The sequence below is a fragment of the Terrapene carolina genome, unplaced genomic scaffold (assembly GCF_002925995.2).
Source record: "Terrapene carolina triunguis isolate 2854851 unplaced genomic scaffold, T_m_triunguis-2.0 Scaffold90, whole genome shotgun sequence".
Taxonomy (NCBI): Eukaryota; Metazoa; Chordata; order Testudines; family Emydidae; genus Terrapene; species Terrapene triunguis.
This window is the reverse complement of record NW_020664441.1, coordinates 1,754,478-1,780,434: the sequence shown is the minus strand read 5'-3', so window position 1 is coordinate 1,780,434 and position 25,957 is coordinate 1,754,478. Positions and strand designations below refer to the sequence as shown.

General features: G+C 54.6%; 1 protein-coding gene across 1 annotated transcript in view; it reads right to left on the bottom strand.

Annotated features, from left to right (window-relative positions):
• Positions 1-25,957, bottom strand: part of SYT7 (synaptotagmin 7) — a 220,207-nt gene that overhangs the window by 32,111 nt on the left and 162,139 nt on the right. Inside the window, exons 7-9 of the mRNA XM_029911227.1 lie at positions 24,239-24,604; positions 14,564-14,686; positions 5,117-5,252 (exon numbers count right to left, since the gene is read on the bottom strand). Of these exons, the coding sequence (XP_029767087.1) occupies positions 5,117-5,252; positions 14,564-14,686; positions 24,239-24,604 (625 nt within the window). The remainder of the gene's footprint in view (positions 1-5,116; positions 5,253-14,563; positions 14,687-24,238; positions 24,605-25,957) is intronic.

The window sequence follows — 25,957 nt, the reverse complement described above, 5'->3', positions numbered from 1 at the left end:
AGGGGAGGGGCAGGAGGGCGTGGAGGGGAGGGGAAGAGGGCTGGAGGGGGAGAGGAGGGCAGGAGGGCGTGGAGGGGAGGGGAAGGGGGCTGGAGGAGAAGGGGAGGGGCAGGGGGCAGGAGGGTGTGGAGGGGAGGGCAGGAGGCTGTGGAGGGGAGGGGCAGGGGGCTGGAGGAGTAGGGGAGTGGAGGGAGGCACAGGAGGAGTAGGACATGTGCAGTGGAGTGGGGCAGGAGAGGGCAGGGCATGGGGAGCACAGAAGGAGAGAGGCCACTGGTTGCTAAAGCAGGACGCATTGTCCAAGGTGTCTCTGTGCCCAGGCAGAGGGCCCTGCCCTATACCATGTTCCAGGGGCTGGCCTGAGCATGGGGCCAGGGTAGGGGGTGGGAGATGCAGGCTGCCACTCAGGGCCCTGCCTTGGCCTGTGAGGTTTGGGTGGCTCAGTGGCAGCCCATGGCCTGGCTCTGCGTCTTCCTACAGGGCAAGTGCGCTTGGCGGTTGCCCAGCAGATCATTAGCTTCTGCCTCTGACTCCACCAGTGTGTCTAACACGAGTGAGCCACTTCCCGCAGGGGGAGACACTAGGGGACCAAGTAGGGGCTCCTTGCTGGGCCCAGAGGCCTCCGCCAGGACTGGTGCACCCGGGCAGGCTGGTATGTAGGCAGCCAGAGCGTACGTGAGTGGGCGGGGCCACGGGTAAGACATGTGGGACCCTGTGGGTATGTATCCAGGCCAGGAGGCTCTGGGTGTGAATGTTCCTGCACTGGATGTATGTGCACCCCCATGTGCATTAGCCTGGCTCAGAGTGGAGGGGGGCTGTATGACTGGCTAGAGCATGGCTCTGTGCTGTGTGTATCTCTCTGGGCTTTGCGTGTGTGCGTTGCTGCATGTCTGTGTGCTATGGCCATTTGCATGTCTCTGCTGCGTGTGGAGGTAATGCCCCCACACCCTGCGGGGTTCAGTCCCCACCACAGGGTCCCCAGCCTTTAGGGGGAAGCATATCCGTTTCCTAGACCACACGCTCTCTTCCCTGCCCTGCAGCCAGGCTCCTCCCCCCTGCCCAAGCCTGCCATGGAAGCTGAGCTGCCGGTCCCGGAGCCCCGGGTGGGGTGGCTGGACTGGACTGTGTGACCGAGGGCCCTGGCCAGGAGCGGCGCCAGGGTTTTTGCCACCCTAGGCGGCAGCTCTCCTCCTCTGAGCATTCAGCGGCGGGGGGCCCTCCCCCCCCCTTCTTTGGGGCACTTCGGCGGTGGGTCCCGGAGCGAGTGAAGGACCCACCGCTGAATTTCTGCCGAAGACCCGGAGCGGAAGGACCTCCCCCGCCGCTGAATTTCCGCCGAGGACGGCAAAATGCTGCCCCCCCAAATCCTGCTGCCCTAGGCGACCGCCTAGGGTTGCCTAGTGGAAGCGCCGGCCCTGACCCCGGCAGTGGCACTGGCCTGCGGGAAGCGCCCTCCCTAGTCCCTCCCATGCTTGCGGGAGGTGGGATCCACGCCCCTGCTGCCTGCTGGAGCCTCTCCCCGGCAGTAGGAGGCAACGTCCCATTCCCCACGGTGGGCCCAGCTATGTGACCCAGTCAAGCAGAGTGCCCCATCTGCTTACATCTCAGCAGGGATGTTTTAAAGGGCAAATGTAGCCCAGACAAGGGTGCTGGATTGGCCCCTGGCTCTGAGATGGGCAGCTCTGGCCTCACTCTACATACACACGGGACCTAGGGAAGGAGCAGGGTCTCAGCCCCACCGTGTGGTGTGTTGATCCAGGAGGGTGGACGCTCCCAGCTCCTCCTCTCCCACTGCCTGGTCCAGGACCAGGTGCTGGGGTCTCCTGGGCAGAGTGGAGGGCGCAGTTCTGGCTGCCTGGGCCAAGGAGCCTGGGCTCCCAAGCCCTGGCCATGCAGCTGGGGGTGGGGAGCAGCCAGTCTGTCCTTAACCTCTCTCCGCAGGGGCGTGCTCGTCCCGTATCCCCTGGATGGGGCGTCCCAGCCCCTGGGGCACGTCACTCTCATGCTGCAGTGCGGAGGGGCGTGGGGATTGCTTTCTGGCTCGCCCCTCTTATCTCTGCCCTGCGCCCCAGTTCAGGGAGAGGTTGCTTGGTTACTGACACTGCTCTTTCCAGCTATGCCACAAGGGGGCGCCACATGATGCCATAATGTCCATCGGGCGAAGCAGAGGCCATTCTTCTAGCTCCGGATCTTGCAGTGAGACAGGACAGTTTGTGAGTTTGGGATGGCGCCGGGGTCACGGGGTGTGGTGGGGGTAACGCCTCTGCCCTGCTGGGCTGGTGCCATCACTACAGCCCTGATCCTGAGCCCACTGATGCTTGTGGCCAAGCTCCCACTGGCGTGAATGGTGCAGAATCAGGGCCCAGTGAGGATCACCCCCAAGGGCAGGTCCTGGGTTTGGGCCCATCTCTCTTTCGCCCCCCGCGAGGGGGTCACACCGGGGGAAAGAGCGAACCCCCCCCCCCCCCCCGAGCAAGCTCCTAAAGCAGGTGTCCTGTCTCACCCCCCATCCCCAGCCTCTCCCCAGGCTCCCCACCAGTGTTCCCTCTCATTTTTTCCATTCATGTGCGGAATGAATTTTGTTATGTGCACCATAGCGAGGTGATGTGCGGATGTGCACCACCAATAGAAACCAAAAACCTAGCTATAATATATATTTTAAAAAAGTTACCATAGGGATAATTACTCCAGCCAGGACAGGTTAGACATTTTAGAACTCACTACTCAAAGAATTAAATTTAAGCATAGAAGATAAATAAAATTATGAAATGCATAGACCAGTCAAAACACTAAAACAACACACTTTGAAAGAAGTATCGAGTTACAACAACAACAATAATACCTGGTGTTGGGAGGTGAGTGTGAAAACAGTGTGTGTGTGTGTGTGTGAGAGAGAGAGAGAGAGACACACACACACACACTGTGTATGTGTGACAGAGACACAGTGTGTGTGTGAGACAGAGAAACACACAGTGTGTGTGTGACAAAGAGAGACACACGCTACCCCTTTAAGTAGCCTGCCCTTTAAGTAGATCAGCACTCAGCAGTCTGAAGCCTGCTTGTTCAGACACAGCAACAGCTGCCAGCAAGCTCCCTCCGGAGCCCTGTCGTGTCCCCCCCCCCCCTCCTGTGGAGATGGGGTACAGTGGCGGGGGGGAGGGGGACACCCTGACATCAGCGCCCCTTTCCCCTGCCCCACTCTGCACAGCAAGCAAGAGGCTCCCGGGAGCAGCTGGCCAGGGGCTTCAAGGCAGAGGGCAGGAGCAGCGAGGCAGTGGGGGGAGGGACACTTGAAAGCCTGCTGGGCGGCCACCCGGCTGCGCAACTTAGAGGGAATTTCCCCACTGAACATTCCCTGCTCCAGATTCTTCCCCCCACAAACGGCTGGTATCTTTCCATTATTTCCTGCCTGCATGTCTAAGGTCAGCCCCTTTGTCTCACTTCTCTGTCCGCATGGGTTGCTTGCGACTCCTCCAGTCTCAAGGTTGCAAAGTTTAGTGAGTTTCTTGGCATATTTCTCAAAGCCCCAGTTCCTGGAATTAGGGGCTTCTATGAGACTCTCATCTTTCATTTAAAAAACAAAGCAAGTTTCCTGCCCTCCTGGTGGCACAGAAAAGATTGAAAACATGACCCCTGAATACTCCAAAGCCAGACAAGAAATGAAAAGAACCCCAAATACAGTATTTTTAAAATCTTGTGATTTCTTTAGCCAATCTCATGATTTGGGGGGATGATCTTTGAATGCATAGGCTGAATCGTGTGATTTTTTGAATGCATGGGAAGGGCAATCCTAACACTGAGTGTTCTCGGCATGTCATTAGCTCCATCAATAGCGATGGCAAATAAAACCCCTCCCTAATAAATAGATACATCATCCTCCATCCAGAGTGGTGCCTCCCCCTTGGCTGGGCACCCTCGTCCCTTCCTGCCTGCTCTAGTGCAAAGCTCCCCCTGGCCTCCCTGAGATGCTTCGGAACCCTGGGCTTGGTGTCTCTCTCTTCCTGCCTCACTAAGGATTCAGCACAGAGCTCTGGAGAGGGTTTATTTACTCATTTCATCTGTGCTGGGCAGGTGCCAGAACACACTCAGCCACTTCAGCTGCATCCCGGCCTCCTGTCAGCAAGGAGCAGAGTGAGAGCTTCACAGTTACTGATCCAACACACTGCCCAACTCTGTGACAAGGGGGTGCCCCTGGGGGCCAACTGGGGTTTGCTCAGCCTTCACAAAGGAACAGAGAGCTGTCCGCGAGATGAATGAGCCTGGCCAGCCCTGTCTCAGGCGCCCCTGCCACCACTGGGCGTGTGGCTGGGCAGAGGTGCCCAGTGACAGGCTCCGTGCTGCCTGCTCCCTGAATGCAGGGCTTGTCAGGGCTGACTCCAGGGAAATGGATACACAGGGTTTGGGGAACAAAGGCTGGCCTGAACCCCCACTTAGCCATGTCCCAGCAGGGCCCAGAAGGGAACGGCAGCTTGGCACATCCCAGTGGAGATCCCCCAACCAAGTGTGAGCCTGGAACGACCTACCTGTCACCCCAAAGGAACCGGGAGCCTAGAACATCTCAGCAATGACCCTTGGATGAAGCATGAGTCTAGAACAATCTGCCCATCACCCACAAAGAAAATGTGAGTCTAGAACATTTCCATGATCCCTGAATGAAGCAGGAATATGGAACAACCTGCTCTTTGCCCCCAAAGAGAGTGCAAGTCTAGAACATGTTGAGAACAGCTCAGGACAAAGCAGGAGCCTAGAACAACCTGCCTATCACCCCTGCAGGGTTTGGTAGCCTTCAATGTCTTGGCAACAGCCCCTGAAACATGGGCCTAGAACAACCCGGCAAACCCTGAGCCTTAAAGTTCCCAGAGTGCTCTTTGCAGTGTCACCCACTGAGCCTTGCAGCTAAGGGCACAACTGGACCCACAGTGATTGGTTTTCAGTGGAGATGTAGCTAGGCTGCAGAAATGGGGTAGCAGTGCTGGCTGTGGGGGAACTCCTAGCTACTCCAGTCCCAGCAGGGCGCACTATAGGGAGTGGAGCAGGAGTATTGGGCATAGGGCAGTTCAGACAGGATCAGGGGTATCTCCGAGTGAGAGGCACAGGGATTCTGGCCTGCACTCACCATTAGCATCTCACTGGTCAGGGAGTTCACCAGGTCCGAGACAGACGAGCGAGGCTCCGTTTTGCGGTCAGACTCATCATGCTGGGTCTGCCCAGGCATAGGGGCTGTGTTCACCATCTTGCCTCCAGACGGCAACCTTGGGAGAGAGGAGCAGTATGTAAGAGAAGGGGGCAGGGTGCCAGGTCCGAGCTGTGGGTCAGGCCGTGCCAATGCAGCCCCAGCTGCTTTCCATCACTGCTATATCCTGATGCCAAGATCCCCCTCAGCATCCCCTGAGACATTCCTGTGTATCCCTCACACCCCTGGATGACTCCTCACCCACCTGGCCCTGAGAGTGTTCTTCTCATACCTCTCACCCTTTTGACTCATAACCATGGATCCAGGCATGCCCCTCAGATGGGCACCTGTCCATCTCGTTCGCTATTGCCCTCAGCCTGGTGCTGATCCCATTTGTCCTGGCCTCCGTCTTGCTCTGGCCCTATAGATAGAGGCCCTCATGTCTCCCCAGCCTCCAGTAATTCCCACCCCTTCAATGCGGGCCTGGGCATCACCCACTGGCACTGCAGGCCCTCCTGTCTTGTACTGGGAGAGATGGGGGAGTGGAGGCAGAGCCTAAGCTATTGCTTCTGCTTCTTTCCACTGACACCCTCCCTTGCCTCTCATACCCATTAACCTCTGGGAACACACACGCTCCCTCTCACAAAGAGGCAGCTGCCTTTGTTTGCTTTCTCCGCCAGGCAGGTGCTGGCCTGACAGATGAGTTGTCTGCCAGCCCCGGCACATGCAGAGCACCTGGGGGAACCCGAGTGCCAGGTGCTACAGGACGTCAGCTCTGCAGGCCAGCAGCAATGGGATAAACTCCCCCAGGGCTCGCAGGCCAGCAACGTGGCAGCCGCGCTGCAGCTGTGACTCCATGCCAGCCCAGTCCTGGCAGCCCCACTATGGCCTGTAACCCAGCAGCCAGGTCCTGGCAGCCCCACTATGGCCTGTAACCCACCAGCCCAGTCCTGGCAGCCCCACTATGGCCTGCAACCCACCAGCCAGGTCCTGGCAGCCCCACTATGGCCTGTAACTGACCAGCCAGGTCCTGGCAGCCCCACTATGGCCTGTAACCCACCAGCCAGGCTGTGGCAGCCCCACGCCCCCCATGTGACATCCCATTGCAGTTCCTGGTGTGTTGGCGGCTCTCACTTACGGTGCTGGGGGAAGCTGCCTGGCTATGCCTCCTTTGCTCAGCACCCTGCCATATGAGCTGCAGTAGCCTTGCCAGGACTCACCACCCCACTAGGAAAGTGACTGTAGGGTCTCCCACATGCAGATAGGCCTTGCTCAGTGCCTGTCAGCAGGGCCTCGCCCTCCTGCCCATGCCTGGGAAGGGTCTGATCCCAGTAGGTGCTGACTCCAGTAGCCTCTCTGTAAAGATGCTAGATCAGGGGTGGCCAACCTGAGCCTTAGGAGGAGCCAGAATTTACCAATGAACATTGCCAAAGGGCCACAGTAATATGTCAGCAGCCTCCCATCTGCTACCCCACTCCAGCCTCCAGCCCACCGGCAGCCCCGCCCCCTCCCTCCCCAGGCCTCCCGCCCCCTGCAATCAGCTGTTTTGCAATGTGCAGGAGGCTCTGGTGGGGAGGAGCGAGGGCATGGCAGGCTCGGGGAAAGGGGCAGGGGCCTTGCGGGAAGGGGTGGAGTGGTGTCAGGACCTGGGGCAGAGCAGGGGGTTGAGCAGTGAGCACCCCACAGCACATTGCAAAGTTAGCATCTGTAGCTCCAGCCTCGGAGTCAGCGCCTATGCAAGGAGCCGCATATTAACCTCTGAAGAGCCTCATGTGGCTCTGGAGCCACAGGTTGGCCACTCCTGTGCTAGATTGCCAATATCATCCCCAACTCTCCTCTTCCGCTGGCCACCCCCATTCCCATCTCTCCCTCTTTCTGCCCCTAAAAGCTGGACAAAACACACAAGCTGGAGGCTTGTTCTTCCCATATAGCACAGGGAGCAGGGCTGGGTCAGCTCGGTCATCTTCCCCAGACATCCAGGAAGTCAGATCCACCTCGATACCCTAGCAGGGATGAACCCATCCTGTAAAGACACTAAGGAGCGGCTTTCACTGGTTCCCCCATTTTCCTGACCACGGTGCCGTCTCTCCGGCCTGGGACACCCAGGCCCCCAATGGCCTGGTGTTCATTCACATACACATGTGGGAGGTCCCAGCTATGCTCGTCCTGGCCTAGCAATTCAATGGCCTCTCTGTGACAGCAGCTGGATCGCTAGGTGCAGTGAACAGCAGTGCTGGGGGGTTTGACGGCAGCAGCCCCAGCACAGATGCTGCAAGAGGAGATGATGCACACAGGATTGGGAGGAAGGAGAGATCCAAGGGATGAGGGCACAGGAGCAGAACACTGGAAAAGGCACAGAGGAGACACACACAAGCCCACATGCTGCTCAGTGTACATGGAAGTAGAACAGCAATGGAGAGACAGGCACACAGGGAGATACAGGCATACAGGGAGACACACAGTGAGACACACACAGGCACACAGGAGAAAAATATAGAGACACCAACATGCAGGGAAATACACACAGAGACACATAGGGTACGCACATACACACAGACCCACATGCAGAGACACAAAACAAAAGCATACAAAACCCTCAAAGAAACACACAGAATCAGACACAGATACCTACTGACACACTCAGAGACAGAGCAACACACACCTAAATCTTCTAGACAGTGGAATCCACACACAGTCTCTCTCACACACCTAGATACGCTCACAGATAGATACACAGATCTAGACAAAGTGTCACAGACAGTGACACACACACATAGACCTAGAGGCACTGACACACTGAGTGACACACATAAAGATCCAGATGCACCAATACTCTCGTAGACAGCATAAGACAGGCAGATCTAGATACACTGATTCACTCACAGGCAGACTGACACACACAGAGATCCAGACACACCGATACACTCACAGACAGAGTGACACACACACAGATAAAGAAAGAGACTGAAATAGCTGGAGAGGTAAAGTCAGGTTAAAAACAAAGAGAGAGAGAAAGTGTGTGATTGATAGCTGGAGGTGTGAACAATTCAGAGGTATTTTGTCAACCCCAGCGCATCGACGAAGCTGCAAAGCTATCTGGGAAATGGTTAGCACCAGCGGAGCTCACAGGACAGGAAGAGAGAGAGAGAGAGACAAGGGAAGAGCAGCAACTTCCACCACAGGGCCTGGCCTGCCTCCTGAGGGAAGGGAAAATGGGAAGAAAGCGTGAGGGGAGAGAAGGAGACACAGAGAGAGATTAGTAAACGAAAAGCAACCACCACACCGACAGGACTAGGCACTGGACTGGTGCCACCAGTGCTAACAAGGGGGACAGGGCTGAGCAGCAGCAGCAGCAGCAGGGCTGGAAGGAAGAAGCAGAGAAAAGGGAAAGGAGGAGACATTACAATGTGATACACCACATGGCCACTGTGAACAGGAGTGCTGGGATGAGGGTAATGGGAGAGAGAGAAAGAGAGACAGGGCCTTCCATGGACCCACAAGCCTCAGGAGCCCTTAGTACCCCTCCCTCCCACCACGCCGGCCCCCACAAGCTACATCCCCCTATATCCCACTGAGACTGGAGGGGTGGGGGAGCTTGTGGGGGGAGCAATAGATGGGCTGGGAGGATGTAGAGGAACAGGGAGGAAGGTGCAGTGTGAGGGGGAACAGGAGATAAGAGTGGGGGGAACAGGGAGAGAGGTGAGGGTGTGGGGGGAGCAGGAGCTGGGGGCTGGAAGGAAGTGGGGGGAACATGGAGCCTATCATTGTCATCAATTCCAAGGCCAGAAGAGACCAGTGTGATCACAGAACTGCCCCAAAATAATTCCTAGAGCAGAGCTTTTAGAAAAACATCCAATCTTGCTTTAAAAATTGTCAGTGCTGGAGAATCCACCATGACCCTGGGTAAATTGTTCCAATGGTTAATTACCCTCACAGTTAAATATTTATGCCTTAGTTCCAGTCTCAATTTGTCTAGCTTCAACTTCCAGCCATTGGATCGTGTTCTACCTTCTCTGCTAGACTGGAGAGCCCATTAGTAAATATTTGTTCCCCATATAGGTACTTATAGGCCTGGTCCACACTAACCCCCCACTTCGGACTAAGGTCCGCAAATTCAGCTACGTTAATAACGTAGCTGAATTCGAAGTACCTTAGTCCGAACTTACCGCGGGTCCAGATGCGGCAGGCAGGCTCCCCCGTCGATGCCGCGTACTCCTCTCGCCGAGCTGGAGTACCGGCGTCGACGGCGAGCACTTCCGGGATCGATCCCAGAAGATTGATTGCCTGCCACCGAACCAGGAAGTAAGTGTAGACGTACCCATAGACTGTGATCAAATCACCCCTTACCTTTCTCTTTGTTAAGCTAAATAGACCTTATAGTGCGTGAGTGTAGCACTATAAGGCACAGTTTCTAATCCTTTAATCATTCTCGTAGCTCTTCTCTGTACCCTCTCTAATTTATCAACATCCTTCTTGAATTGTTGCCAGCAGAACTGGACACAGCATTCCAGCAGCAACCACGCCAGTGCCAAAGGTAGAGGTCAAATAACTTCTCTGCTCCTACTCAAGATTCCCCTGTTTATGCATCCAAGGATTACATAAACCCTTCTGGGCACAGCATCGCACTGGGAGCTCATGTTCAGCTGATTATCCACCATGACCCAAAATCTTTTTCAGAGTCAGCTTCCCAGGATAGAGTCCCGCAGCCTGTAAGCATGGCCTACATCCTTTGTTTCTAGCTGTACACATTTACATTACATAGTAAAACGCATTTTGTTTGCTTGTTATTTACAATTACATTTTGAGACCTATCAGTGAGCCATCTTTTAATCCATTGAATATATGCCATGTTAATTTCTTATCATTCTAGTTTTTTAATCTGTCATGTGGTACCAAATCAAATGCCTTACAAAGTCTATTACATCAACATTATTACCTTTATCAACCCAACTTGTAATCTCATCAAAAAAAAAGATATCAAGTTAGTTTGACAGGCTATATTTTCCATCAACCCGTGTTGACTGGCATTAATTATATTACCCCCTTTTAGTTCTTTATTAATCTAGTCCTGTATCAGCCGCTCCATTATCTTACCCAGGATCGATGTCAGGCTGATGGGGTATGGGGAGAACAGGGGTTAGGAGGGCATGGAGGGGGGACCATGGAGGGTGGGTGAAATGGGGTCACTAGGAAGATGTGGGGGAAACAGGCTGGGAAATGGGGGCCCAAGAGGCTGAGAATGGCAGGCGGTGCCTGGGCCTATCAGAGGGGGAGTATGGAGAGGCAGTGAGGGGAAGGGAAGGAGTGGGTGATGAGCTCACTCATTGCAGAGAAAGAGGAGGTTGCAGGACATGGACAGTTTGATCACCTCCCCAAGAAATCCAGCTCCCGAGGGACCCCCATCCCATCCCCGCACTGCACAGAGGAGGTGAGACTGGCCCCGTCTGGTCAGAGTTCCAGGATGGCTAGACAGGGCCCACCTACCTCTCCCCAAAGTCCCCTCTTGCAGCTCTTTGTTTTCATGAATGACAGGGTCTCTGTAAGGACCAGGCTGATTCTTCCTAACAGGGACAGTGCCCTATTCCATCTGGACCTGACAGTGCAGCCTTTCCCCCTCGCACACAATTCCAGGAGCATGCCCCCTGCTTGCTAACTCCCACTGCAAAGCCAGGGCAACTGCCTGTGGCTAGAGGAGCCTGCAGCAAAGGCCCAGGGCCAGCAGGATGTGGTCGAGGTGTGTGTGTGTGTGTCTCAGAAGTGAGCCCCCTTTTCTAGGCATGGGCACCCCAAATTCACTGGCCCTTGCTGCTTAACAGCACTGAGAACTGGCCACTGAGGACGATCTGGGCAATAGAGTCGGGCACTGAATGGACCTCGTCATCTGTGATGAGATGTTGAGCTTCCAGGGTAGGCTGCTTAGGGTCAGGGCAAATCCTTGCTTTGAATAATGGGCAGAGGGCCTCTGCTGGAGTTGCCTTTCTCCACCCCTCTTGTCTCAGGCTGGATGACTGAAAGCACCATCCCAAGGACCAAGTTGTTGTGCACCAAGTGAAAGTCAAGTCCAGCAAAAGTCTTCCATTAAAGGCAATAGTTTAAGGCCAGGAGCAGGGTCTGCTACAGTGCTGAAGAGAACCTAAATACAACCACAGGCCTGGTCAGGGTAAGAGGGGAATTTTCTGTGGCGTTTAAACACACATCCACCAGTGGATCCTTCTGGGGCAAGAGGGGGACTGTTCCTGGGGTTACACACACACAAACACACACACACACTCCTTCCTGGGATGAGGGGAACTGTCCCCATGTTTGTTCACTGCAGTTTTCCCACGTATGCCTCCCCACTGACCCATCTCTGTCTGCTGGGGAAGACGAGGTATGTGTGGGCAACTTTTCCTTAAATTAATCCATAAACAGATTCACGAGTCCTCAGGTTGTGGAGAAGGGACTTGCCTCCCTAGCACTACAGAGGGTGCTCTCACCAGGTCAGAAGGAGGGTGCGGAGGGGGTGGGGGGAGGGCAGGCTATTCTCCTAGGACCAAGGTGGAAGGTACAGAATGGTATCAGCAGGGGGCGCTCTCTCCAGATTGGAGCATGCTGAGCGCCCAGTAGGAGATCAGCTCCTAGGTCAGTGTGCACAGAACGGACATGTGCCAGCAGGGGATGCTCTCTCTGGGCTGCGGCGATCTCGGCGGGACATGCTCAGCCCACCCCCGCTAACAGCGTCAGATAGGGACAGACTGTGCAATTAGATGATCAAATTGGAAGTGCTAAAATATGTAGTGAAATATAACCACAGCGAGGTATAAATAGTGTGCGGGTGAGAACGGTGCCAGCTAATTAACACACTGATCATGTGGAACCGGCTCCTTCCTTCTTCACACCTCCTCGCAGCTAGAGATGGAATTTAACACGCACTTGGAGCTGCTCGAGGCCTCTGCCTCCAGTCAGCCCCCCCCCCCCCTGATCCCAGCAGGGGAATGAGATGGCACAAAACCACGGGGGGGTGGGGTCGTGGCTGTCACATCACTCCCCTCCCCCTGCGAGGACAGCAGGAAGCTAACAGGGGAAGCAGTCCCTGCTGGGGAGCAGCAGAAAGGCAAAAGGATGCTGGCAGATTTGCTGGCCACGTGGCTTAGGCAATGGAAAGATCAGGGTATAATGTTCTGTGGGGTGTCTCCCCCCAGTTTCCTGACCAGGACTTTGGAACAGCCCAAAGCGTGACTCCACCCCCAGACTCATTGCTGAGCCCCGTGCCTCCCAGGGCAGGACTCAAGGAGTTTAGGCAGGGCTGTGCGGATGCCCCTGCAGTGCAGGCACGATCCGTAAAACTCACAGGGTATATCTACACTGCAGCACGCGTAGACACAGCAGAGCTAGCTGTGATCTAGCCAGCTGGGTTACCAATAGCAGTGAAGCCACAGCAGCATGGGCTGGCCACCTGAAGGCCAGCCAGTGTGGGTACATACTCAGGCGGCTAGCCAGTGCTGCAGTCCATGCTGTTGCGGCTTCACTGCCATGCGTACCGAGCTAGCTAGATCAGAGTTAGCGCGATTATGTCTACACAAGCGGTAATCAGTCCCTGATGACAGTGTAAACATAGCTATGGTATGAAAGCTCCCCACACAGACCTAAGGCCTGCTTCCCATCCTTCCCTGGGGTGAATCTGGAGTGACTCCGGAACAGTCTGGGGGCTGCATTGGTTAAGAGTGAGAAGAGACTCAGCCCCCTGGAGCTCACTGCCCTGAAACACCCAGTCACCCCACCATTGACTCATGGCTGCCAAGGTGCTTGCACATCTGCCCACATGGGATGTTCCTTGCACTGATGTGAGGGGAGATGGGGCAGTGCCCCACCACCTCAGAAGCTGGGCCTTGGGGGGGGGGGGAGGGAGAACCAGGAGGGAGTCAGGGATCACCTGGAGGAGGCTGGAGTGAGAGAGGTTGTAGGGAGAGCCTGGAGCGTTACTGGGGATTGGAGAGGGCTTGGAGCAGCCTGAGGAAAGGGGTGATGGGGAAGTGGGAGCCTGGAGTCTCCCAGGCTCCCCCCAATCTGCCCTCCATTTTGTCCCATTGCAGCCCTGGCCCCCTCCTCTCTTGGGTGTGTATACTGGCCCGGAGCCAGCTGAGGGGCCCAGGAGAGGAGAGGCTGCCAGAAGCCAGGGAGTGGCAGTCAGGAGCGGTGAAAGCAGCTGCCTGCCAGCGGTCCATGTGGCTGGCAGCAAGAGGAAGGGAAACCTTAGCCCCAGAGCTGCTAGGAAATATCCTGCCATCCCTGTAGCCAGAAAGAAACCCAGGGATCCTGGGAAACAAAGGTACTTCTCATATCACAGCTCAGCAGCCAGCACGGTGGCCCAGGGGCATGTGCCACCATAGGTGGTGTATTTGGCAACAAACAATGGGGTGGCTGTCACCTCCCTGGGTCTAATGTGCAAATATCAGTGACTGTGTCGGGTCTCTCTGGAGAATAGCATGAGAGCAGTAGATTCCCTCTCCACTGACTCTTCCCTCCCCTCCCTGCAGTTCACTGTCTCCCCCTGCCCCAGGCCAGCCAACACTGTGGAGTTAAGTTAAATGCATGGGGTGGAATGTTGGTCCCACTGAAGTCAATGGCAAAGTTCCCCTTAACTTATGGGGCTGGGATTTCAATCACGGAGGTCTTGGTTCTCCGGGATGTGGTGTACAGGGGATTGAATGAAGCCAGGAACTTCCTGGCAGGTCATTCTCCAGCTCTCTGCTGAAGCACACAGCACCTCTGAGTGACCACAACCAATACCGCCTGATAATGCACCAAGGAATTGAAACTGGGGGACTTGCCATGGCCTTGACTACTGAGCCCAATGGACCACAAATTGCCCTGAGGTCCTCCTCTCGTCCCTCTCCATTCTATTGGTCTTGTTCCCCTCTGTCCCCTGGATCTTTTCAACTCCTCTCCCTTCATGTCTTCGCTTCCCATCATCCTTAGCTAAGCAGGGTGAGGATGCTCAAAGGCGGGAATCGGTGTGGCCACCACCCTGCTCCCTGACACCCATCAGAAGAGAGGGGAGGGGATGAGACATGGAGGTGAATGGAGCAGGGGAGGTGGCAGAAGGGAAGGGAGGAAGGAGGATGAGGACAATTCATTTCTGCCTGAGGAAGGCGTGATTCCCAAGCCCCAGCGCTCTCCCAACAGGGACGCAAACACCAGGATTAGGTACTTGGGAAAGAGGAGGGAGCCTGCCACACGGCTTTGAAACAGCACTGTGCCCAGCACCCGAGCTGCTTGGCGTTCCCCCCCTCCTGCTGCGCCAACCTTCCACTCTCACTGGCAGTGGGAGCTGCCACCAGCCTCCTCCGACCCTCAGCGGGGCCCTCTCTTCTCCTCCTGCTGCTGAAGCGCCCTCTCCCTTACTCATACCTCTTGTCCCCCTGAGAGTTCTGCGCCTGCTGGTTCCCAGCGGTTTGCAGATCGGGTATATTGGCAAAGTCGTCCTGTTCCGAGAGTCCCAGAACCAGGGATAACACCACCATCCGGCCTTCCCTGCCCAGGCGAGAGCCGGCCGCGGAGAGGACGAGAGCAGGAAGCAGAAAGGAAAGAGAGAGAGAGAGAGAGAAGAACAAAGCATGAGAAACAAAACCAAGAGGAAAACAGCACCTTAGAGACAGAGTGTGTGGCTACTCAGGGTTGGGATAGATACCCACAATACAGAGCCAGAGGCTCCCCAGTTGGAGATAACATGGAGTACAGACCTGTGGGTGGCTATTTTACAACAGAAAAAGTTCAAAAACAGACTCCAGCGAGAGACTGCTGAACTGGAATTGATATGCAAACTAGATACAATCAATTTAGGATTGAATAAGGACTGGGAATGGCTGAGCCATTACAACATTGAATCTATCTTCCCTTGTAAGTATTCTCACACTTCTTATCAAACTGTCTGTACTGGGCTATCTTGATTATCACTTCAAAAGTTTTTTTTTTTTTCTCTTACTTAATTGGCCTCTCAGAGTTGGTAAGACAACTCCTACCTGTTCATGCTCTCTGTATGTGTGTATATATATCTCCTCAATATATGTTCCATTCTATATGCATCCGAAGAAGTGGGCTGTAGCCCACGAAAGCTTATGCTCTAATAAATTTGTTAGTCTCTAAGGTGCCACAAGTACTCCTGTTCTTTTTGCAGATACAGATTAACACGGCTGCTACTCTGAAACATGGAGTACAGAGTAGATTGTTGGACAGAGAATCTCCAAAATGTGGCAAATGCACTTGGCACTTCTTTCTGGCCATGGAGACCAAGGCTAAAGTCAACCAGCCATGGTGCCACTTTTCAGTAGGAAAGAGGCGCTTGCGTTATTCGTGGGGAATCCATCACCAGTGGACACTTGAGAATCAGCTCCAGAAAAGATTGTCAATCTAATGCAGGGCGTCTCAGACCTCTCTCTAGTGTGGATTGCATCTTAACAGAGAGGCATCCCTCGGGGGCAGTTCCCCTCCCATTGGTGATGGCCTCTCCTCCGGGAGTTGTGACTATGCAGGGGATGAAGGTTAGCAGAGAAGACAAGATGGAAGTGAAGGCAGGTGAACAGGGGCTGAAGGTTGGTGTGGAAGGCAAGAGAGACTGGGTAACATGGGAAGGATGGGCATTAAACTAGGATTGCTATGGCTATGGGAGGTGCCCTGGTTCTGAAAGAGAGGAGTAACAGTGTGCGGCGGAGAGTGATCCTTGGTGGTTTGATAGCTGGGGCTTGTTGACGACCAAAGCTCAGCTGGTCTGTGGATAAAGGCGAGTTGGTATTTTACTGTTGCACTGGCAACCACTGCACAATTTGCCAAAATGCATCCTGGCCGACTCCAGAAAATCTCCCAGTGACTTCAGGAGGAGTTTCACCTGGATTTGGACCTTCTTCCAAAGCATCACGTATTGGCCGCAGCAGAGGGAGGATACCATGCTAGACAGCCCAATGCTCTGATCCAGGATGGTAAAGCCTATGGTCATATGGTTTCCGAAGCACATTCATTTCAGGTGATAGCTTTCCGTAAAATTACCCCATCCTGGGATGATATTTCTCTCTCTCACTTCTCAGCCCAAAGGAGAAGATTTATTTAATGAAAAGTTTGGGAAAATTCTCCTTGTCTGTATTTGAAATTATCCTCATCTAACTGTAATCTAATCTAATCTATTTGAGGCAGGTGTGTATTGGAGAGATGGTAGTGAGGAATGGGTCCTGATGACAGCTCTGCATTGGGGAGCTGCCATTGGGGACAGTGGTAGGGTGGTTGGGTACATGGATGTTGGTTCTAGCAGAGGAGGTCACAGAAATGTTGATTACTGAAGGCAGCCTGGCTTTACTGGGCGAGCTGGTGCTGGAGATGGATGGAGTTGGAATAAGGCGGCTATTGGGGAGCTGGTACTTGAGAATGATTATAGGAGGCTGCTGTCGAATCAGGGTGGGTATGGAGACTACCTATGATGCAAGCTGATCTGGATGCTTGGGACAGAAATTGGCCTGGTAGCATGGGTAGGTTGGGTCAGAGGGTGGGGATACTGGAGGGTCTTAGTCATATGCAGATTGCCATGGGAGGCAGTGAGTAGTAGGAGCTAGAATTGAAGGAGAGTTCGTACCAAACGGGGGAATCTCTGGGGAGCTGGTGTTAAAGGGCAGGTTTTCTGTGAGGGGAAAGGGCCTAGCTTAACAAATTAGGCCTAAGCCATCCCTGCTTTAGCTCTGCTGTGGTCAAAGGCATTTCCCAGGGCTGGATTGATCTGTTGTTTCCCCAGCTCAAGCCGTCCGGACTAAGTAAATAGAAAGGTTCTCCGCAGAGTACTGCTGGTCGCTCAGAAGCATGAACCTTCGGAATGAGTGTCAGCTCCAATTTAAACCTCACCCCTGCTGGGAGCACAAGGGCTTTTCAATTCTGAGTGAGCAAGACTTTCTGACCTTTGTCGCTGGGCAGCGGTTCTGCGGGCCCCAGGCTCTTATGTGTTGTGGAGACAACAAATAGCGTCATGACCCCGGGTCAAGAGCAGTGCCTTTGCCGCTGAAGTGTGATGCAGCCGCTCCGACACGTACGTGCCACTACTTATTACGGCTGACGAGAGCGTCTTGCAGATGCTTTCGCATCTCTGAACTCACCGCTCTTGGCTGGCTTAAAAAGGTACCGGGGCGCTCTGGGCAGGGGCGCTGTGTAATTGGATTTGAAGCTGCTGCGTGGCTTGTGTCTGAGATCAGATGATCATTGTGCGAGGCAGGAAAGGCCGGGCATGAGAGCAGGAGAGGTCAGGACAAACAGCACGACACTCGGGAAGGAGCCAGGGTAGAAACAGCCTCCTCTTGCTCCTTGCAATTCTAAATGCATCTGTGTTACAGATCACGAGAGATGGTTCTCTATTCGTTGGCGAGGGAGCATTGTGCTGTGATTAAGGCACGGAGTAGGGGTCAGGCCATCTGAAGTCCCAGGGTGGCCTTGGGCAAGTGGCTAAGGCCTAGATCCCCATAGGTATTTAGGTGCCTAACTCCCACTGCAACCCATGAGAGTTAGGCACCTAAACACCTTTGAGGATCTGGGCCTCAGCTTCTGGGCACCTCAGTTTCCTACTCAAAAGGGGGCTCATCATACATTTCTGTCTCACACTGCGCCTAGGAGGACGATCTCATCTAGGTACAATGACCCAAACTAGGCGCCCTACACACCTGAATCCACCTTTAGGCCCCTCACTAAGCAGCCTGATTTTCAGACGTGCCGACCACCTGTAAATCCCACCGGTTTTCAAGAGGAGCTGGCACCTCTGAGAATCAGGCTGCTTCGGCGCCTAGTTTTAGGCAACCACTTTTGATGACATTGGCCTGCTTGAATAAGGCTGGGCTTTTCAGAAAACCTAAAGATCCAAAAGCTGATCGCTTAATTCCCTTCGTTGCCTTTGACAACCCCGGCCCTTAATCTTCCCAGCAGCAAAGCGGGACAGAAAGGCGTTTTCATCCTACTTCACAGAGCGGGACGTTGAGGCATGGAACAGTGCAGCCATGTGCTCAAGGTCATACTGGGTATGTCTACACTGGAGCTGTAGGTGTAAATGCCGGCTTGCGGAGACCTACCCGCACTAGCCTTAGCGTGCTAAAAATAGAGTGTAGCTGCGGTGGGAGAGACTAGCCACCCAAGTGTGTGCCTAGCATCTCGTATGGGCTCGTACTTGGGGCAGCTAGCTCCTCCCAACACTACACTTCCATTTTTAGTGCACTAGCTCGATCAGAACTAGCAAGGACATGTCCTCATCTCCTCAAGGACATCTTGAGGACATCTCCTCAAGCGGGAACTGCCACCTCTTGTTCAGAGTCAGTAGCAGAGCTGGGGTTAGAACCCAGTCCGCCCAACTCCTTTGAACCCCTAGACGGTGCTCGCTCACTGACTGATGCCAAGGGTCTCCCATCTGATCAGTGGACGTTTGGTATCTGTAGAGCACTTTGAGAACGTGGGTTGGAAGATGCTAAGTGTATGGAGTTATTATTATTAATGTCCTGGGAGCACACCCTTCCTTGCTGCAATAGGTAGAAGAGAGGGTCTATGCAGGAACCTCCCCAAGGCTGGGACAATGTCCATTTGGTCCCCAGGGCAGTGTCAACTAGTTTGGACTGAAAGGAGCCCATTTAGAACATTTCCCTCTCCAACTGCCCTCTGTCCCCTAGGTTCAGTCTGACACTATCTGCTGGGATCCAGCCCAGGCAGGACTCTTTAAAGGGAACATTTTGAAACTCTGGGGGAAGTTGAACTTCCAAATGAGGGAGGGCCCAGGGATCACTGCTGTTACCCTGTGGTCCCAGTCCTGCAAGGGGCTGAGGGGATGCACTAGGTGGCCTCAATTCCCCCCTCATTAGGCACTGAGGGTGTTCAGCACCTGGCAGGACTGAGCCCCACATTGCTGGATTGTGCTCTAGCTCTACCACAGGTTATGGGCTGGGATGCTGGAATCACTGGGTGAGGTTCTCTGCCCTGTGCTATGCAGGAGATCAGATTAGATTATTAGAATGGGCTTAAAGTCTATCCAGCTATGCAAAGGATGGCATGCTGAGCTGCTGTGACTAGCCAGGGAGCCTGCACCAGCCAAAGCAATGAGGACTAGACAGAGTGAATAGGGTCTGATCCTATTGGAGCTGCTGCCATCAGAAGCATGGGTGGGTTTGCGTTGGCAGAGGCCTAGTGCCATCTGACTCCACTCCTAGGTAAAGTGCTTCTCGGAAGTCAGGACCAGCCAACAGCATGGCAGCAGCTGTGGAGCAGGGCCCTGCAAAGATGCTTGTCTGTTATGGGGGGATTAGGAAACACCGAGTGCAGAAAACAGTGGCAAAAAATACCCCTGGGCCCTGGTCCTGTTGTCTCACTCCCTGAGTGTCACTGCTGTGTTTTGTTTCTTAACAGAACTAGAAAGGTTTCCTTAGGTGAATGGGAGGCAGCTCAGATGGGGGAGAGAACCGAGAAAGGTCACGCAGGGTGAGACAAAGGCCAGACAGTGGGAGGGGGAAGGAGAGGTCACATGGGGCCAGACCAAGTGGGAGGGGCTACAAATGGTTGGAGGGGATGAGACAGAGCTCAGACAGAGCTAGGGATGGTCTGGATGGGCTTCTTCACTCAGAGGCGGCTCTATGTATTTTGCCGCCCCAAGCATGGCAGTCAGGCGGCTTTCGGCAGCATGCCTGCAGGAGGTCTGCTGGTCCCACACCTTCGGTGTACCCACCGCCGAATTGCCGCCGAAACCGCGGGATCGGCGGACCTCCCGCAGGCACACCGCTGAAAGCAGCCTGATTGCCGCCCTCACGGCGACCGGCAGGCCGCCCCCCGCGGCTTGCCGCCCCAGGCACACGCTTGGTGCGCTGGTGCCTGGAGCCGCCCCTGCTTCTACTGCATGATTTGTATCTCAGAAATGCACTGCAATTGACAGGAGAAAGGACGAGAGAGAGAGAGAGAGAGAAATTGGCTCCAGACATACATGAGAGAGGAAAGAAGGGGAGAGAGAATGCATAGGTGCTGGAACTAAGGATGCTGCCGCACCCTCTGGCTTGACATGATTTCCATCATATACAGGGTTTAGAGCAGGGGTCTCAAACACGCGGGCTGCATGCGGCCCGCGGAGCTCTTCCCTGCGGCCCACCAAGCTCCCTGCGCCCCCCCCCCCCCGTTCCTTCCTGTCGCCGCCAAACTCCCCTCACCCTCGCCCCCCCCCCAAGTTATTTTATGTGTCAGCTAAGCTCCCCGTGTGCTGCTCCCCAATGTTTGGGGCCGGGTCTCTCCCCCGGCCCCGCCTGCCGCCCCCACGCACCTCCCCCAGGTGTCCCCCAGCCTCACTTGCGGCCCCTTCACTGCCCCGGAGCCTGCAGCTCACGGCTTCTGGCATCACTTGCTGCCGCAGGGTCCTAGTGCCCCCCTACACTAGGGTCAGGACAGGCTGCCCTTCCCCTGCCCTAGTCCTGAGCCTCTCCAAAGCCCCAAGCCTCTCCAATGCCCCAAACCCCTCATCCCCAGCACCACAGCCCTCACCCCTGCACCCCCTCCTATCCCAAAACTCCAACCCAGAGCCTGCACCCCCACTCCCTGCCCCAGCCCGGAGCCTGCACCCAGCACCCAAACTCCATCCCAGAGTCTGCACCCCAGACCCCCTCCCCCATCCAAACTCCCTCCCAGAGCCTTAGGCAGGTGGGGGTGGAGTTTGGGGGGGGGGGCGGGTTTTGGGCACCACCAAAATTTCTACAAACCTGCCACCCCTAGAAGAGGCAGAGCTGGGGTGGAGTGGTGGTGCAGCCCAGTGCACTGGGTGGGGGCTTTACTGAGTGTATATATATTATTAAAACCACTTGGAGGAGGAGGTGGAGAAGAGATGGGGCAGGGGCAGGGCCTCATGGAAGGGGTGGAGTGGGGGCAGGGCCAGGGGCAGCGAGGGGGGGTGTCAGTGATGCGGCCCTCAGGCCAATGCACTAGTCCCTCATGTGGCACTTGTGGTCATTTGAGTTTGAGACCCCTGGTTTAGAGTTTGGTTCAATGGTTCTCAGCAACCCCGCTATACAAATTGTTCCAGCCCTCCTGAGAGAGAGTGAGGATCCCCCAGACCAAAATGGAGTGAGAGAGAAAGAGAAAGACCTTGACCAGATACCAAGTAGGACATGCACTCAGCTCTCCATCTAGAGACAGGGAATGCAGGCTAGCCCGGTGTGGAATGTAGATTTTATCAGTGAGTCTGGGATGGCTGCATTGCACATGGTGAGACAGGCACATCCTCCCAACCAAGTTCCAGCTGAGCCTTTGTGTCTCCTACAGATACTGGACATTTTAGGAAAGCTTTAGAGATTTTTAAAATTGTTTTATTGGGACTATATTTTGTATTCCTTCGCCTGCAAAGGTGAGTGCTTTAGCTGTCATGAGCCTGACTGTTCAGGGCTCAGAGAGAGCCACAAAAGAACCCAAACTAGCACTCATGTACCTGAACATGCCACAGATTTAAAGTCTGTTATTCTGGGCCCTTCGAGGGCCAGAAGTGCTGGGTCCCATTGGGAAGCAGTTGGAGATCGCCCCTTCCTGAACCTGGATCACATCTTCCTAGAGATTTACCAAGCTTCCATCCTCTCCCATTCCTGATCACACCAACCAGCTTCCCTCATGGGCAACTCATCCCCATGTCAACCACAGCAACTGCTTGCATGGAAAAGAAATAGGCAGATATTTCTGTGCTCTGCATATCTACAGAATAGCCCACTCAGCTCCAGCCTACTGGTTATGCGGGGGGAGGGGGGGGGGCCACTGGCATGCCTGCCATGCTATTTAAAGGCTCGGCTCCCTCTCTAGAAGAGCGAGCGTTTTCACCCACTTGAGATCCCAGGATGCTTTGCGCGGATGATGCAGCCTCGTTAGTGTAGCCTCCTTTGGGCCTCCAGAGGTTAATAAATGCATGTGCATTAAAATGCGGAGGAGCGGGAGTTTGATGGTAAACAAGATGAAAAACAAAGTTAATGGTTTTTTGGAAGTAATGGAACTAAATGGCTGTGCTCCTCGAAGGGCAAAAGCAATAGAGCTGCTCAGCTCGTTCTCTTTCTGTGGGTACTTTTTTCAACCAATTAAGGCTGGAATAAGCAAATGAAGCTGTGCAAACAGAGAGGTCTATAATCCTCTGGAGGGCTAATGAGATTCATCTATAAATCAGGAAGCAGGCAAATGGAGCCTGCTATGAAAATCTTTAAGGCCAAGGCCAGGAGGCAAAAGGGCCTTGGTGCTGAGCAGGGTGTGAACAGCCACGGAATTGGCTGAATTAATAGCAAATTAACCCCAAGGATGCTGATCACCATCATTGGCGTAGTGAGTTTGCATCTTCCATCCAAGGATCTGAAAGAGCTTTATCTATGAATTAAACCTGACGCGCCGTGCTCTCCATTAGGCAGGATGGATTCCCTGCCGTGAGTCAGAGCCTCAACTGGCGTCAGTCAATGTGGTTCCTTATCCATCTAAGTAGTTACCTGGCATCTGAGCACTGCCCACTCACTAATGGGTTTTAGTCTCAGAACACTGCTCTGAGGTCAGGAAGCATTATCCCATTTCACAGATGGGGAACTGAGGCACAGGGCAGAGTAAGTGAACAGCCCAGGTCTCTTGAAGCCCAGTCCAGAGTTCTAACCACCAGACCATCCTTAAAAATAAAAAATAAATTAATGGAGATATCCTATCTCCTAGAACTGGAAGGGACCTTGAAAGGTCATCGAGTCCAGCCCCCTGCCTTCACTAGCAGGACCAAGTACTGATTTTGCCCCAGATCCCTAAGTGGCCCACTCAAGGATTGAACTCACAACCCTGGGTTTAGCAGGCCAATGCTCAAACCTCTGAGCTATCCTTCCCACCCACCACTGAGTCAAGGGAGCAATGCTGACTTACACCAACTGGGGATCTGGCCCATTCACTCCAATGGCATTACATCAGTTTACGCCAGCCGAAGATCTGGCCCAACGTGTAATACACTCTATGGGAGTTACAACGTGGTTCCCATTGTATATGGGTCCCGCTGGCTAACGAGTGAATGGAAGAGCAGGGCGCCTTGGGAGAGTATTGGCAGGGGAGGGGCACATGCTCAGAAGATAAGTGAGATTTTCATAAGCAGAGATATAGTGACAGCAAGGGACTCGGCTTAGTCCATGGCGTTGGGAATGTAAAAGCCATCACTGATAGGAGACGCATTTACAACTGATGAGAGATCACACGCCTCCAGCTGCTCTGACACAGCTGCATTTAGGGATCACGGTCGTGAAGGATCTGCGGACTAACACTCCCAAGGATAAGCGCAGACAATCGCCTCCTTCGCAGTGGGAATGTCAGTTTCCAAGCAGTACAAAGAGAGTCCACCCCATGGCGGGAAGAGAATTCCTGTCCCTGAGCTGACAGGCTCTCTCCTCTCCCAAAGGCAAGACCATGTACTGTCTGCAGCTACACCTAGGGATGGAGCCAGGACCACACGGGCACTTTCTCCCAGGTCTGATCCAGGATTTTGGTTCAGCCCATTCTACAGACAGTGAGCAGCTGTGGAGTGAGGAGCCAGACCTGCAGTTCCCCAAGAGTTTGTGGAGTTTTGGAACCAGGATTCAGCAGCTCTGCTAAGACGGACTCAATGGGCCTGTTCTCCTGCTTTGGGAGAAGGAAGTGGATGGGACTTACTGGTTCCCTGAGGCAGGAGGGCTGGGCCCCAAAAGTTCCTCTCCAGCCAAATTCACAGGATGCTTTAGTCTGAGATTTTACTGGATATGTGGGGCAAAGCGACTAGATTTGATGGGAGCAGAGAGGGAGGGAGGGAGGGAGATAACCTTTCCCCAGACATTTGGAGGGAGAGTAAGGAGAGAGAGACCCCCTCTTCCTCCGTGTCTCATGGATTGGGGACAGAGATCTATGCAGGGTAACAGCTGCCTCTGCCACGTGCAAATAAGGATCAGAGCAGTGAGAGAGCTGGTGGCGCTGCCCACGAGAGAGGAAAATTCAGTGGCCAACATGGCATTGGGTGCCTGCCACTGGCTAGCAAAGAAGGAGCAAGTGAAACAAACGAGAGAGAGAGAGAAGATAAAGAGAACTTACAGGAAGGACTTCACGTCCAAGCCTCGGTTGCGAATCTGCCCCACCACGTGGTCCCAGCTCCCGGGGTTGGAGCGGCTCCGGCCGCCAGCCGTCCGGTGCTTGGAGCCAGCCGAGACCCCTTGCCGTGACTGGCCACTCCGGCCCCGGGGGTTGCCGCCGCTGGAAGAGGAGCTGGTGTGAGACTGTAGGTGCCCCAGGCTCTGGCTGGTGGTGGGCTGGCTGTGGTTGCTTTTCTGGTGCTGGCTAAGCGGCTGCTGGAGGCTCTGCTGGCGCATCAGCGTGCGGGGACGCTGGCATTTCGGGTCTCCTGCTGAGGTGGGGATATACTCAAGGGTAGTGGCTGTGGACATGGTGGAGTCCTCGAAACTTAGAGAGGGGGAGGGCAAAGGAGAGGAAAGAAAGGAGAAGAAGGTGAAGGGGCAAAATTGGAGGAAGCAAAAGAAGAGAGTTAGAGAGAAGATGCCCCAGCGTGGCGCGCTCTCTGCCGGGGGCCTTCGGAACCAGCAAGCCGCCCCTCTAGGTCTTGGCCCTGTCTCTTCCTTCCCAGAGGCGCAAGCTCTCTGCCCCGTGGCCATCTCGCCTGCCCGTCCGCCCCACTCCATGTCTCCCAGACTCTGTCCGATCCTTGAGGGCTTGGTGTGTCCGTGAGCCGACGTTGGGGATACTGCTGTCCCCGTTCCTTTCCCACTCGGCTCACGGGAAGCCTGCGCCTTCTCAGCACGCCGGCCGACCTCCTTTCTGAGCTAATTAGGCTGCTGCGTGAAGGCGAACCCCCCAGTGTCTGCACTGCTTCCCATCATGTGGGAAACGCCCCTCTCCCCATTGGCTGCAGCTGGGCAGCCACTCAGTCCCTGAAAGGGACTGTGAGGTCGGGGGCTCTCCAAAGTCCCGGGACCGGGCTCCTCAGCAAAATTCAGGCCAAGCTGTTGTGAAAAAGGCGCATTCCCAGCCACTCAGGTTCCGAAGTCAAGCACCACAGAAGCCCCTCAAGTGTACTGTGCACATTCCCTGGGGCACAGCGGCAACGTCAGGCCTGGCGCATGCATGGGGCAATGACTTCCCAGTATTCTCTCTCCTGACTGGCTGCCCCTTCCTCTGCCCCCACCACAAACATGCTGGTGATGGTGCAGTGCCAATTGGGAGGCAGCCCAAAGCCCAGCCATGAGGTGAAAGCCCCTGGACTCAAACTTTCCTTTGCCCTGCAGAGAGGGGAAAGATGCCTGCTTGTCTCTTGCATCTGTGTTTTTTAGCTTTCGGGATGGCTCTGCATTTAAGGGCCAGATGCTCAGCCGGGGTAAATCAGGGCTGCATCACTGACTCCAAAGGGACAACGGCCAGGTCACGATCTGGCCTTTGCAATGTTTGAACCCTGGTGGAACAGCTGAAAAATACAGCCAGCTGCCCACGTGGGGACAGGGGCTCATCTGGGTATGAGATACGGAGCGCATGGGCTGACCCAGGACAGAGCACATGACAAGACAATGCAATGGTACAACTAGCTAACCATGCAGCCAGACCCATGGGTGATCACATGGCTAAACATGCAGCCAGGCACATGGTACAGCACCCAGATAAACACAGAGCCAGATACATGGCAGAGCACCCAGATAAACACACAGTCAGATACATGGTAAAGCACCCAGATAAACACACAGCCAGGCACATGGTAGAGCACCCAGATAAACACACAGCCAGATACATGACAGAACACCCAGATAA